At 42.9% G+C, this 12,318-nt stretch overlaps 1 protein-coding gene across 3 annotated transcripts in view; it reads left to right on the top strand.

Moving 5' to 3' along the window:
* The window catches only part of RALYL (RALY RNA binding protein like), a 675,637-nt gene that overhangs the window by 237,396 nt on the left and 425,923 nt on the right, over positions 1–12,318 (top strand). For all 3 annotated transcript variants that reach the window (XM_075583013.1, XM_075583014.1, XM_075583012.1), the window contains exon 3: positions 6,887–7,162. In XM_075583013.1, the coding sequence (XP_075439128.1) occupies positions 6,907–7,162 (256 nt within the window). In that variant the 5' untranslated portion in view covers positions 6,887–6,906. The remainder of the gene's footprint in view (positions 1–6,886; positions 7,163–12,318) is intronic.

Raw genomic sequence — 12,318 nt, 5'->3', positions numbered from 1 at the left:
CGTATCCTTACTAAATTGTAGGCACCTCTTAGATCCAGCTTAGAAAAGATAGTTGCTCCCTGGAGACGGTCGAAGAGTTCCGGAATCAAAGGCAGAGGGTAGCGATTTTTACGAGTGATATTATTCAAACCCCGGTAGTCTATGCATGGGCGGAGAGAACCATCCTTTTTCTTGACAAAGAAGAAGCCTGCTCCGACCGGGGAAGATGATTTTCTGATGAAACCCCTCTCTAAGTTCTCAGCAATGTAAGTGTTCATGGCCCTTGTCTCTGGGAGAGAGAGAGGATAGGATCTTGCCCTGGGAAGAGGTGCGCCCGGAAGTAGGTCAATAGGACAATCAAAAGAACGGTGCGGAGGTAGAACCTCGGAACGTGCCTTGTCGAATACATCACGGAATTCCCAGTACACAGAGGGTAAGGAGTTAATCTTCTCAGATAGGGTAGACAATCCACCAATCCTCTGGAAAATCTGGGTACATGTCTTGGCACAAGAAGGAGCCCACTGGATGGGTTCCTGATCCGTCCAGTCGATGCGAGGATTATGAAGTTGAAGCCAAGGAAGACCCAAAATCAGCTCAGCAGAAGGAGTGTGGATTACATCGAGGGTAATGATCTCCGTATGGACGTTGACGAACTGCAGTAGAAGAGGCACCGTCTGTAGCGTGATAAATGCTGGTTTAAGCGGTCGACCGTCAATGGCCTCCAGTCCTACCGGCGTCCTCCTGTTGATCAAAGGGATATTGTTCAGTCTAGCAAAAGTCTCATCAATGAAATTACCTGCAGAACCGGAGTCAATGAACGCTCGTGCCTGAGTGTGAAACCCCTCTCCAGAAAGTGTAATGGGCAAGATTATCCTGGTGGGAAGGATGCTCTGGACAATGGGAGAAAGTGTCAATATTCCCAACGAAACTCTCCGGGATCTCATTGGGAGCTGGCGTTTCCCGGTTTGTGAGGACACTGGGGTACAGCGTGACCGGAATTGCCACAGTACATGCAAAGACCGGCCTTGCGCCGACGCTGTTTCTCAGCAGGAGACAGCCTGTTGCCTCCCAACTGCATGGGTTCTGGAATGTCCCCGGAAGGAGGTAACGGAGCCACGAAGGAGGGAGCAAGAGTTCTTGAAACCCGTTGACGGTAATGAGAACGCTCGTATCTCCGCTCCAGCAGACGCTGATCCACACGAATGGACAGAGCGATCAACTCCTCCAGGTTAGTGGGACGATCTCGCGCGGCAAGCTCATCCTTTAGGGTTTCAGACAGACCTTGCCAGAATGCAGAAGATAGGGCCTTATTATTCCAACCTGTCTCAGCAGCAAGAGTGCGAAACTCCACTGCATACACGGCAACCGAACGATCTCCCTGGGTTATGTGGTGAAGAGCAGAAGCTGCCGTTAACCTCCGTGCGGGAGTATCGAAGACTCTTCGGAATTCCTCGACGAAGAGATCGATGTCCTGTGTGATAGCACCCTGTTGTTCCCAAATGGGGGAGGCCCACGCCAGTGCCTGGTCGGTGAGAAGGGAGTAGATGTAGCCAACCCTGGAGACAGAAGACACAAAGCGAGAGGGAGAGAGACGAAATTGGACGAGACATTGGTTAATGAAACCCCGGCATCCTTGGGGATCCCCCGCATAGTGTCTGGGAGGTGGAATTCGTGGTTCCGGGGCAGACGGAGGTGTCGGAGCAGGACTAGCCGGTACAGGAGCTGCCACGGGTGAAGGTTGCTGAGTGAGGGCTCGAACCTGAAGAGTAAGGGCATGGACGCTTTGCTGCAACGTATCCGTCCGTTTATCTGCTTGGTCTAAATAAGTCTCTAGTCTGGAAAACAGAGCAGTATGGGCGTTTAAAGTGCGCTCCACCTCAGCGGGGTCCATGTTTGTTGGGCTGAGCATAATGTAAGGATGTGCTCACCACAAACGAGACGGGACCGCGGTGCTGAGGTGGGATAGGAAATAACGCCACCCACAGCCACGAGGGCACGTCTTGATTGAAGAGTGGTCTGGGATTCCGGATCGGGGTAGGAGAGGTACGGTAGGTAGAGAGGCCGTTAGCCAAGTCCGGGGTTAGAGAGAGGGACGTTGTCGTTTACCGTAAGCCAGGATCGGGATGCCAGAGGTGCGGAGAGTCGTGTAGCCGTATGCCGAGTTCGGGATGCCAGAGGTACAGGAAGACGTAGCGGAAGCCGGTTCAGTTCACGAGGAAGTCTGCGAATTAGAATAAGGAGGCAGAGAGAGGTGAGAACAACTGGTTCTATGCTCAGCCAACGAGTCAGTGACTCTGCAAGGTATATATAAGAGAGAGGATCCAATAGCAGCGCAGCAAGGTGGAGGTGTGTGGAAAGGCCAGGTTACAGCAGGTATAGGTCCAGAAGGAGTCCCAGGGGAGGAGCCATAAAGCCCAGCAGCCTGACTGTATTTGGTGATGGCCATCAAAAGAGGTGTTGTGCCTTTAAGAGGCGGGAGCGCCTCCGTGTGGCCGCGCCTCCGTGAATCAGTGCCATCGGCTGCGTGCGCGGACCCACGCCCTGCTCCGAGAGCAGAAGAGAGAGGAAGACGTGCGCGCGCGCGCATAGGAGGAACAGCTGTCGGCGGCTTGCCTCCGGAGTCCATGTGCGCCGCGGGAGACCCAGACGGAGCTGCAGGTAAGTGAGGAGCACGCCGTGAGCGGCATGACTCCAGAATCCTCACAGATACAAGGTGGTATGGAGGTAGAATGGGGGCAAGTGCGAGTTTGAAAAGCAGTGAGACACCTATAGTAAATACAGATGATACTAGAAAATTTCTAAAGACTAAAGCAAGTGGGCGCAGAAAGGAAAGAGAAGATAAGATAATAGTACAGGCTGAAAAAAAACTTAAATGCATGCTTGCTAATGCAAGAAGTCTGACAGATAAAATGGGGGAGCTTGAATTAATAGCTGCAAGGAAGCAGTATGATATCATAGGCATTACTGAAACATGGTGGGATGAAACTCATGACTGGACAGTTAATTTAGAGGGTTATTCTCTTTTTCGGAAGGATCGAACAAATAGAAGGGGAGGTGGAGTATGTTTATATGTTAAACCGGATCGAAAACCTATTATAAGGGATGATGTCAATGAAGGAAATGATGAAAATGTAGAGACTTTGTGGATAGAAATTAGCAGTGGAGGTAAAAGTATAAAGAAAATTTTGTGGGAATATGCTATAAACCACCAAAATATCTGTGAGATTGAAGAAGCTAAAATACTTTTGCAAATGGAGAAGGCATCAAAACTGGGTCATGTTTGCATAATGGGGGGTTTTAATTATCCAGATATAGACTGGGGCAATGAGATTAGCGTTACAACAAAAGGGAACAGGTTTTCGGGGGTGCTTAAAGACAATTATATGACCCAAATTATTGAGGAACCAACCAGGAGAGGGGCAATACTGTATTTGGTCATATCAAACAATGTAGAAGTAATAACACATATTAAAGTCCTGGAACATTTGGGTAACAGTGATCATAACATGGTCTCATTTGAAATAAATTATCAAAAAACAGATTTCTTGGGTTCAACAAAGACCTTAAACTTTAGAAAGGCAGATTTTAATAAACTGAGGTCTAATCTACAAGTAATACACTGGGATGATGTTTTTGCAGGGAAAAATGTAGAAGATAAATGGGCAGTCTTTAAAACTGTTAGAAAAGCACACTTAACATGTATACCCTTGGGTAATAAGTATAAAAGAAATAAATCAAAACCAATGCGGCTAAATAAACAGGTAGGGGAGGAAATGGACAAGAAGAGGAAGGCGTTTAGATTCTTTAAGTCAGAAGGGACGGAGACATCGTATCAGAATTATACGGAATGTAACAAAAAATGCAAAAGGGCACTCAAATTAGCAAAAATGGATAATGAAAAAAGGATTGCAATAGAAAGTAAGGTCAACCCTAAAAAGTTCTTTAAGTACTTTTAATAACAAAAAAATGAGAAAAGAAAATATAGGACCCTTTCAGTGTGAGATGGGTAGGCAGATTATTGGAGATAAAGAAAAGCAGAGGTATTAAACAAATTCTTTGCCTCTGTGTTTACCAGGGAAGAATAAAGTTCAATAGTAGTGCCGCAGGAGGAAGCCACAACCTCCATATTAATGAACAATTGATTAACTGAGGAAGAAGTTCATAAGCGACTTGAAAAAATTTAAGTAAATAAGGCACCTGGCCCCGATGGCATACACTGGCGACACACTTTATTCGAGCTCGGCTAGTCCCACGAATTCGGGTATACCCGGGTGTATTGAGGTTTGTGACTGTTTTCTGCCCGAGTGCATTGGGTTATTTTCCAGGCAGGGATTGAAGCATTTTATTCCCGCTGGCTGCAATACTGCACAGTAAATATATATATACTGCATTACAATTCATGAATTTATGCCATCTGGTAGACACGAGAAGCATTGCAGCCTATTAAATCCTAATCATTATCATTTAACAGATCAGCCGCCCGTCAGCCAGGCATGAACCCAGGCTGGGAAGGCAAACGCAACGGTGCTTGTCAGAGGTGAGGAGCGGCGCATTCCAGGTATCTGCCAGGTACATACTGGGTATTTGCTCGAATAAAGTGTGTCGGTGCAGTACATCCAAGAGTTCTCAAGGAGTTAAGCTCAGTAATAGCCAAACCATTATATTTAATATTCAAGGACTCCATTTCCACAGGCTCAGTACCACAAGATTGGTGTAAAGCAGATGTGGTGCCTATATTTAAAAAGGGAGCTAGGTCACAACCGGGAAATTACAGACCTGTAAGCCTGACTTCAATAGTGGGGAAACTACTTGAAGGTTTAATACGGGATAATACAGTGGCGACACACTTAATCCTCACCTGGCTAGAGCCGCAAGCCGGGAGGTTTCCCGGCTTGCTCGTTTTTTTCCCTCGGCGTGCCGTGCGTCATCGATGCGCGGTCACGCTTCATCGGGAGCGTGCGCGCATGGCGCGAGTGCCCAGGGCTCCCCGAGGGAGCCCTGGGTTCCTCTAATGTGGGCGATGGCGGTGGGGGGCTCCGGGGGACCCGGTGGACCCGGAGAGGGGAGGAGGGTGCCTCGATCGGAGGACCGATCCTCCGAGGCTCCGGTGCACGCACAGGACACCTCGGCGTGCGCCCTGTATCTGTCGCGGCCGAGACCGGGCAAATGTTAGAATAAACTTGGCCGCGACAGTATTCAGGAATACCTAATGGAAAACAAAATTATTAGTAATAGTCAGCATGGATTTATGAAGGATAGATCATGCCAAACTAACCTTATTTGTTTCCTTGAGGAGGTAAGTAGGAATTTAGACCAGGGTTATGCAGTTGATGTGGTCTACTTAGATTTTGCAAAGGCTTTTGATACGGTTTCACACAAGAGGTTGGTGTACAAAATAAAGAAAATTGGACTCAGTACTAATATATGCATCTGGATTGAAAACTGGTTAAATGACAGACAACAGAGGGTTGTCATAAATGGATCTTTTTTAGGTTGGGCTAAAGTCGTGAGTGGAGTACCTCTGGGATCGGTACTGGGACCCCTGCTTTTTAACTTGTTTATTAATGACCTTGAGGTTGGGATCGAGAGCAAAGTCTCCATCTTTGCTGATGATACTAAATTGTGTAAGGTAATAGAATCAGAGCAGGATGTAATTTCTCTTCAGAAGGACTTAGAGAGACTGGAAACGTGGGCAGGTAAATGGCAAATGAGGTTTAATACAGATAAATGTAAGGTTATGCATTTGGGATGCAAGAATAAAAAGGCGACTTACAAATTAAATGGAGATGTATTGGGGGAATCCTTGATGGAGAAGGAATTAGGAGTGTTGTAGACAGCAGGCTTAGCAATAGTGCCCAATGTCATGCAGTAGCTGCAAAGGCAAACAAGATCTTATCTTGCATCAAATGGGCAATGGATGGAAGGGAAGTAAACATAATTATGCCCCTTTACAAAGCACTAGTAAGACCACACCTTGAATATGGAGTACCATTTTGGGCACCAATCCTAAGAAAATACATTATGGAACTAGAGAGAGTGCAGAGAAGAGCCACCAAATTAATAAAGGGGGTGGACAATCTAACTTATGAGGAGAGGCTAGCTAAATTAGATATATTTACATTAGAAAAGAGGCATCTAAGAGGGGATATGATAACTATATACAAATATATTCGGGGACAGTACAAGGAGCTTTCAAAAGAATTGTTCATCCCATGGGCAGTACAAAGGACTCGGGTCATCCCTTAAGGTTGGAGGAAAAGAGATTTCACCAGCAACAAAGGAAAGGGTTCTTTACAGTAAGGGTAGTTAAAATGTGGAATTCATTACCCATGGAGACTGTGATGGCAGATACAATAGATTTGTTCAAAAAAAGGTTGGACATCTTTTTAGATGGGAAAGGTATACAGGGATATACCAAATAAGAATACACGGGAGGATGTTGATCCAGGGATTAATCCGATTGCCAATTCTTGGAGTCAGGAAGGAATTTATTTTTCCTTATTAGATATCATTGGATGATATGTCACTGGGGTTTTTTGTTTGCCTTCCTCTGGATCAATAAGTAAGTATAGATATAGGATAAAGTATCTGTTGTCTAAATTTAGCATAGGTTGAACTTGTTGGACGTACGTCTTTTTTCAACCTCATCATCTACTATGTAACTATGTAACTATATCCCTGGCAAGGGACCTTTAAATAGGATTGAGATGCTGGCAGCACCTTTCGGATTATGCATCTTGGGGGCTGCCAGAGAGGGTACTCGGAACTGAAATTAAAGTGGTTCTGCTCTGGAGACTCCTGCATTTATTTTGTCTAATTCTTTTAAAGGGAATGGTTCTTTTAATATTGTAAACCTTTATGTTTCTCTTTAAGGTGACAAATATTTATTTTTATATATTTCTTCAAGGTGACAAGCGAGAGACGATTATGACTGGCAAAACACAGACCAGCAATGTCACAAACAAGAATGATCCCAGGTCACTCAACTCTAGAGTCTTCATTGGCAACCTGAATACTGGCATTGTCAAAAAAGCGGACATTGAAGCAATATTTGCTAAATATGGAAAAATAGTGGGCTGCTCAGTGCACAAAGGATATGCATTTGTACAATACATCAGCGAAAGGCATGCAAGGGCTGCAGCTACAGGAGAAAATGCTCGAATTATTGGAGGCCAACCACTTGGTAAGTGGACGTGTATACCAGCGTATTCTTATATATTTTCTCTTTGATTTTCATTTGCTGCTCAAGAAATATGAGTTGTCATTGATATGATTTGAATTGTTTTAATGTGAGCTTATTTTTAAAAAATGCATCACAATTTACTTCTGCCCTACTAAAGTCTCTTCTATTTAATAAATGTATAGCTTTTCCTAACTGAAGCACAATTGGCCCGGTTAAGCCCAAGGCAAAATCCTATTCAGCTTGGCAGGAAACAGAATGTCCATCATCAAGATATCTGTTGTCGGGATGATTAAAATGTGTGTGTCTTTGGCACACTCTGCATATCAAGGTCCTATGACCAATCCATCATTGCAGTTTCATAGCAGTATAGGGAGGGACAGAATGTGGCCGGGAGCAGAACAAAGTCATGCAGTATTCTTTTGAACTAAGCAAAGACTATGGGGCAGATTTACAAAGTGATATTCTGGAAAGGCCCATGACATCATACTTAGTAATTTTATTTGGATGATTGTATATTTAATAACTCAAATGATTCCATCAGCCACCCATTTTTGAGCTTTTAAAAAAAGAAGTGTAATTATTTTTCTCTGGTTGTAGGTGGGAATGCATTTTAAAGTGCTGTTAGGAGTACGAACGGCTAGTTAGAGCATGTCCTCTAGGTCGGAGACTCTGGATCTGGCAGTATGACTCCCGCTGTTTAATAAATATTGCTTAACTATAAAACCTTCACTAATGAGCTAATTATCATGTAGAAATACATAACATATTTTATCCTAAAGAAATCTTCTGGAGCAGTTTTTTTTAGTAATTCCATTCTTGATGTTTAGTAAATACGGTGCTAGCAATAAGATGTCTTGTGGACCATAATGCAATTTAATAAATCTGTCCTACATCTTATCACTATCAGCAGTGAAACCCAATAAGGTTACAATATACTTCTTCCTTTCTCTATCAAGTATTCAATTAAAGCCAGTTGGGGATGTATTCAATTTTGAAACACGTCAGAGGACTTCATTGTTTGGCCATTATGTCTATTAAATAAGTAGTATATTTTTACCTGCCTCTAGCTTTTTGTTTTTTGCTGTGTGCATCCTCCTTTCTACAGATGCAGCGGCCGTTATTCGAACATATCACAGAGCCGTTTTCGTGTGCGCTACTGTACTCCACGTGGCCAATCATGCGGTTGATTTGTTTGAATTTTATGGATCCTGATTTCTTTGGGTGCAATTCTTTTCATTTCTGTGGCAGAAATGAATGAATTGTGATGTGTACAGTACTGTGTCAATTTGCAGGTATTTAAAAACCAGAACACTAAAATGCCATTTTCTGCATAAGATAAAACACGTGTCAACACGCGGTCATGACGCGTCATGACATGGATATTACGAGGTATACAACTCGTGTTATGTTGGAATAAAGGCCGCTGCATCTGTACAATTATGCTGTTTGTGTTCAATGCCAATTGGGACACAACAAAATTCAACTGCTGAAAAGTTTACTATTTTTTAAACCGTAAAGACAAAAGGTAAATAATAAGACAAATTACAAAATAAATAGCAAAAATAGAAACAGGTTTGAAATAAAATCACATTTATCTTACAGGTTAGTACAGTAAGCATGCCCCATTTAGCTCTCAGTCCTGGGAACAAATACAACTATACAACTATGTGATGATATGTGTAAGATTATAAATAAATATGACAATAGCTCTGACCTGTGACTAACCAAAATAATGGGAGTGTTTCTTTTTTAATTTTATCATTTGTTTTTTCATTTTACTAAATCTTTTCATCTTCTGTATTTACTAAGTATATTTATGATTGTTTTTTTAAATACCGGTAGTTTAGCACTACATTTATACATTTTAAATACATAAATCTAAGGAAAGGTATACCTGGTTAGGTGTCGGCAACCCGCAGCTCACGACCCGAATGTGACTCTGAGTAAATACATGTGGCTCTGTCTGGAAGCTTGGCTGGCGGGGGCTGGAAGATTGGTTTGGTCATAGGTTAGGCCAACTTTCTGCATTCCGGCTGCTGGGGCCAGGGCCTCACTATGCAGCTAATCCCTTCCTCCCCTGCCTGTATATTTTGGCAGCACAGAGCGCTGGAAGTCTGGCCTAACTTCCGCATCTGCCTGCGTTGCCACTGCAACAATGCGGAACTAGAGCAGGCCTCTCACGCGCCCCAAGGTAAAATTCCTGAATTGAGTGAGGGGGGGAAAGATGAATTGAGTGTGTGTGGGGGGTTTGAGTGAGAGAGCAGAAGGAGAGAGTGAGAGAGGAAGGAGGGAGAGTGTTAGAGGAAGGAGGGAGAGTGAGAGAGTAAAGTGTGCGTGTACAGTATACAGGTATGTGTGTATCTTGTGTGTGTTTGGAGAGGTATATTCATATTCATGCATATGTTGTGGCTCTGAAAATACTTTGGCCAAAGGGAAAAAATGCTCTTCTTCCTTTAAAGGTTGCAGACTCCGATCTTGCTTATTGGCACTCACCATTAACGTTCACTGAGCAGTATAAAGTTTGGTTAATTGAGTGCTGTCTGGGAGAAAATGTGTCTGTGACTAATAGAGGGTAGAAAAACTATACAAAATCAATGCCAAGACATGGACCAAAAATGTTTTTTTTTATTTAGGGGTTTTGTGACCAAAATTCCATATTCTCTAAAACAAAAAAAAAGATAAATGTGGTGATTTTAAGCAAAAGAAAAACCTAAAACGTTTTTTGAGATAGAAATTCAAAAATTGCCAGGCACCTCGATCACCCTGTCCTAGTTTTCAGTGATGTTTGGCAAAGACTCTCTAAAAGAGTTATCTTCATTGTCCCCTGGTATCCTAAAATAAGTACAGAAAAAAATGTCCAATAAAAATGTACTGAAGCGTCTTGATATACAGTACATACTGCATTTGACTGAACAAATACTGTTACCATCAAATATGTGTCCTGTCTTTTTTCTTAGGAAAATCAAGACTGATGTCAATTTTCCATGGAGCAAGCAGACAAAAGGGCCACTTGCTTCAGTAGGAGGCATGTACAGTTGCTTTAGTCAACATTATTACAAGATGCAATAATATAACTATACCAGTTGGCATCTGTTTATTCCAAGTGCCATCTGGTTTTCTACGTGCTTAAACAAGATTTTTTTTTTTAAAGAGTTTTTAACAAGCAGGAGTTTGAATACAGAAAGATTTGCACAGAGCATTGACAATTGAGTATACATTTGCTGTAGTGCTGTGTGTGTAAAGCAGAATTGCTCTGTGTGATATTCTGTAGCTTTAGGATGATCTCTGAAAACCAACTAGTGCCAAGGATAATAATAATAATGTATTAATTCAAAAATGAAAACTATATATTCAAAATACGAACACAGCAAAAAGTACAATTACCACAATTTTATTTCATACTACTTACGTGTGTGTGAGTGTGTGAGTGTGTGTGTGTGTGTGTGTGTGTGTGTGTGTGTGTGTGTGTGTGTGTGTGTGTGTGTGTGTGTGTGTGTGTGTGTGTGTGTGTGTGTGTGTGTGTGTGTGTGTGTACGTGCCTGCGTGAGTGCAGTTTTCTCATAATAACAACTGAGCCTCAACCTTAGAACTCAGTTGTGATCTCTTTTTTTTTAATGTAATGTGCAATATATTCTATTTCACATACGCCAAAAAAAGTAAATAGCTTTATCAAGTGCCCTATTATCTTCTACACTTCCATCCTGAGATGCAGTCTGTGATTAGAGTACCAGGATGTGCATGGTCATGGGCTCTATTCCAGCCTCATTAACTATAAAATCAATGGATCAATGCACAAGGCTTTAGGTCAGTGATTCCCAACCAGGGTTCTGTGGAGTAATGTGAGATCCAGGGGGAGGGGATGTGAGATGCAGGGGGGTTGGTATATGAGGATGATGATGGGTGCTGGGGGAGATATGTGAGGATGATGATGATGGGTGTTGGGTGAGATATGAAGAATGATGATGAGGGGTGCTGGGAGAGATATATGAGGATGATGATGATGATGATGGGTGCTGGGTGAGATGTGAGGATAATGATGATGAGGGGTGCTGGGGGAGATATATGAGGAAGATGATGATGATGATGAGGGGTACTGGGGGAGATATATGAGGATGATGATGGTGAGGGGTGCTGGGGGAGATATATGAGGATGATAATGATGAGGCGTGCTGGGGGAGGATGAGTATGATGATGATTATGATGATGATGATGAGGGGTTCTGGGGGAGATATGAGGATGATGAGGGGTTATGGGGAAGATATGAGGATTATGATGATGAGGGGTGCTAGGGGAGATATGAGGATGATGAGGGGTTCTGGGGAAGATATGAGGATGGTGATGATGAGTGGTGCTGGGGGAGATATGATGATGATGATGGGTGCTGGAGACATATGTATTGGGGCAGTGGTTTAAAAAAAATTATTGGTGCAGTGGGGGTCTTTTTAAAATGTATTGGCGGGGTATTTTTATTATGTATTGCGGGGTGGAGGTTATATGTATTTAGGGGTGTGGGTTTTTTTGTTATGTATTTTGTGTGGAGGGTTGAGTGAGAGTGGGGTAATTGACGGAAGGTAGGGAGAGGGAGTGAGGAAAAGAGGAAGTAAGAGGGAGAGACAGGGGAGAAAAACATGCGAGGTGGGAGGTGGGGAGAGTGAGTGAGACAGGGGGAGAGAGATACATGGGTAGAGGGTGGGAAATAGAGGGGGCTCATGAAGTGTGACATTTTGTGACTTACCCTTGTCGAACCTAATATGTAGCAGCCAATTAGGGGTTCCCCAAGATTTTTTCAAATACTTCAAGGGTTCCTCCAAACAAAAAAGGTTGGTAATCACTGCTTTAGGTAATAATGCAGAATGCAATTACAGTATATTTGCATTTGAACAATTTTATTTATATTTGTGACCCATTTGCATAACTTGCATTCCATACAATTTGAATAAATCCCAAAATGCACTTCCAGATTTTTTTATTGCTCCTATTACACTAGGGAAACGCTCTATTTTATACCGCATTGTGGGATGAGCAAGTAAACCTGATAGGAAAAATATTCATAATACAGAAGGAAACACAGGGAAAACATCATTTTAAATGCCATACTTTTCTGGATTTTATGATCAAATTGCCCTAGTATTGTCAAAGTTCAGTTAAAACGACAA

Source organism: Ascaphus truei, chromosome 2, assembly GCF_040206685.1.
Source record: "Ascaphus truei isolate aAscTru1 chromosome 2, aAscTru1.hap1, whole genome shotgun sequence".
Classification (NCBI taxonomy): domain Eukaryota; kingdom Metazoa; phylum Chordata; class Amphibia; order Anura; family Ascaphidae; genus Ascaphus; species Ascaphus truei.
This window is presented reverse-complemented; position numbering and strand designations above follow the sequence as displayed.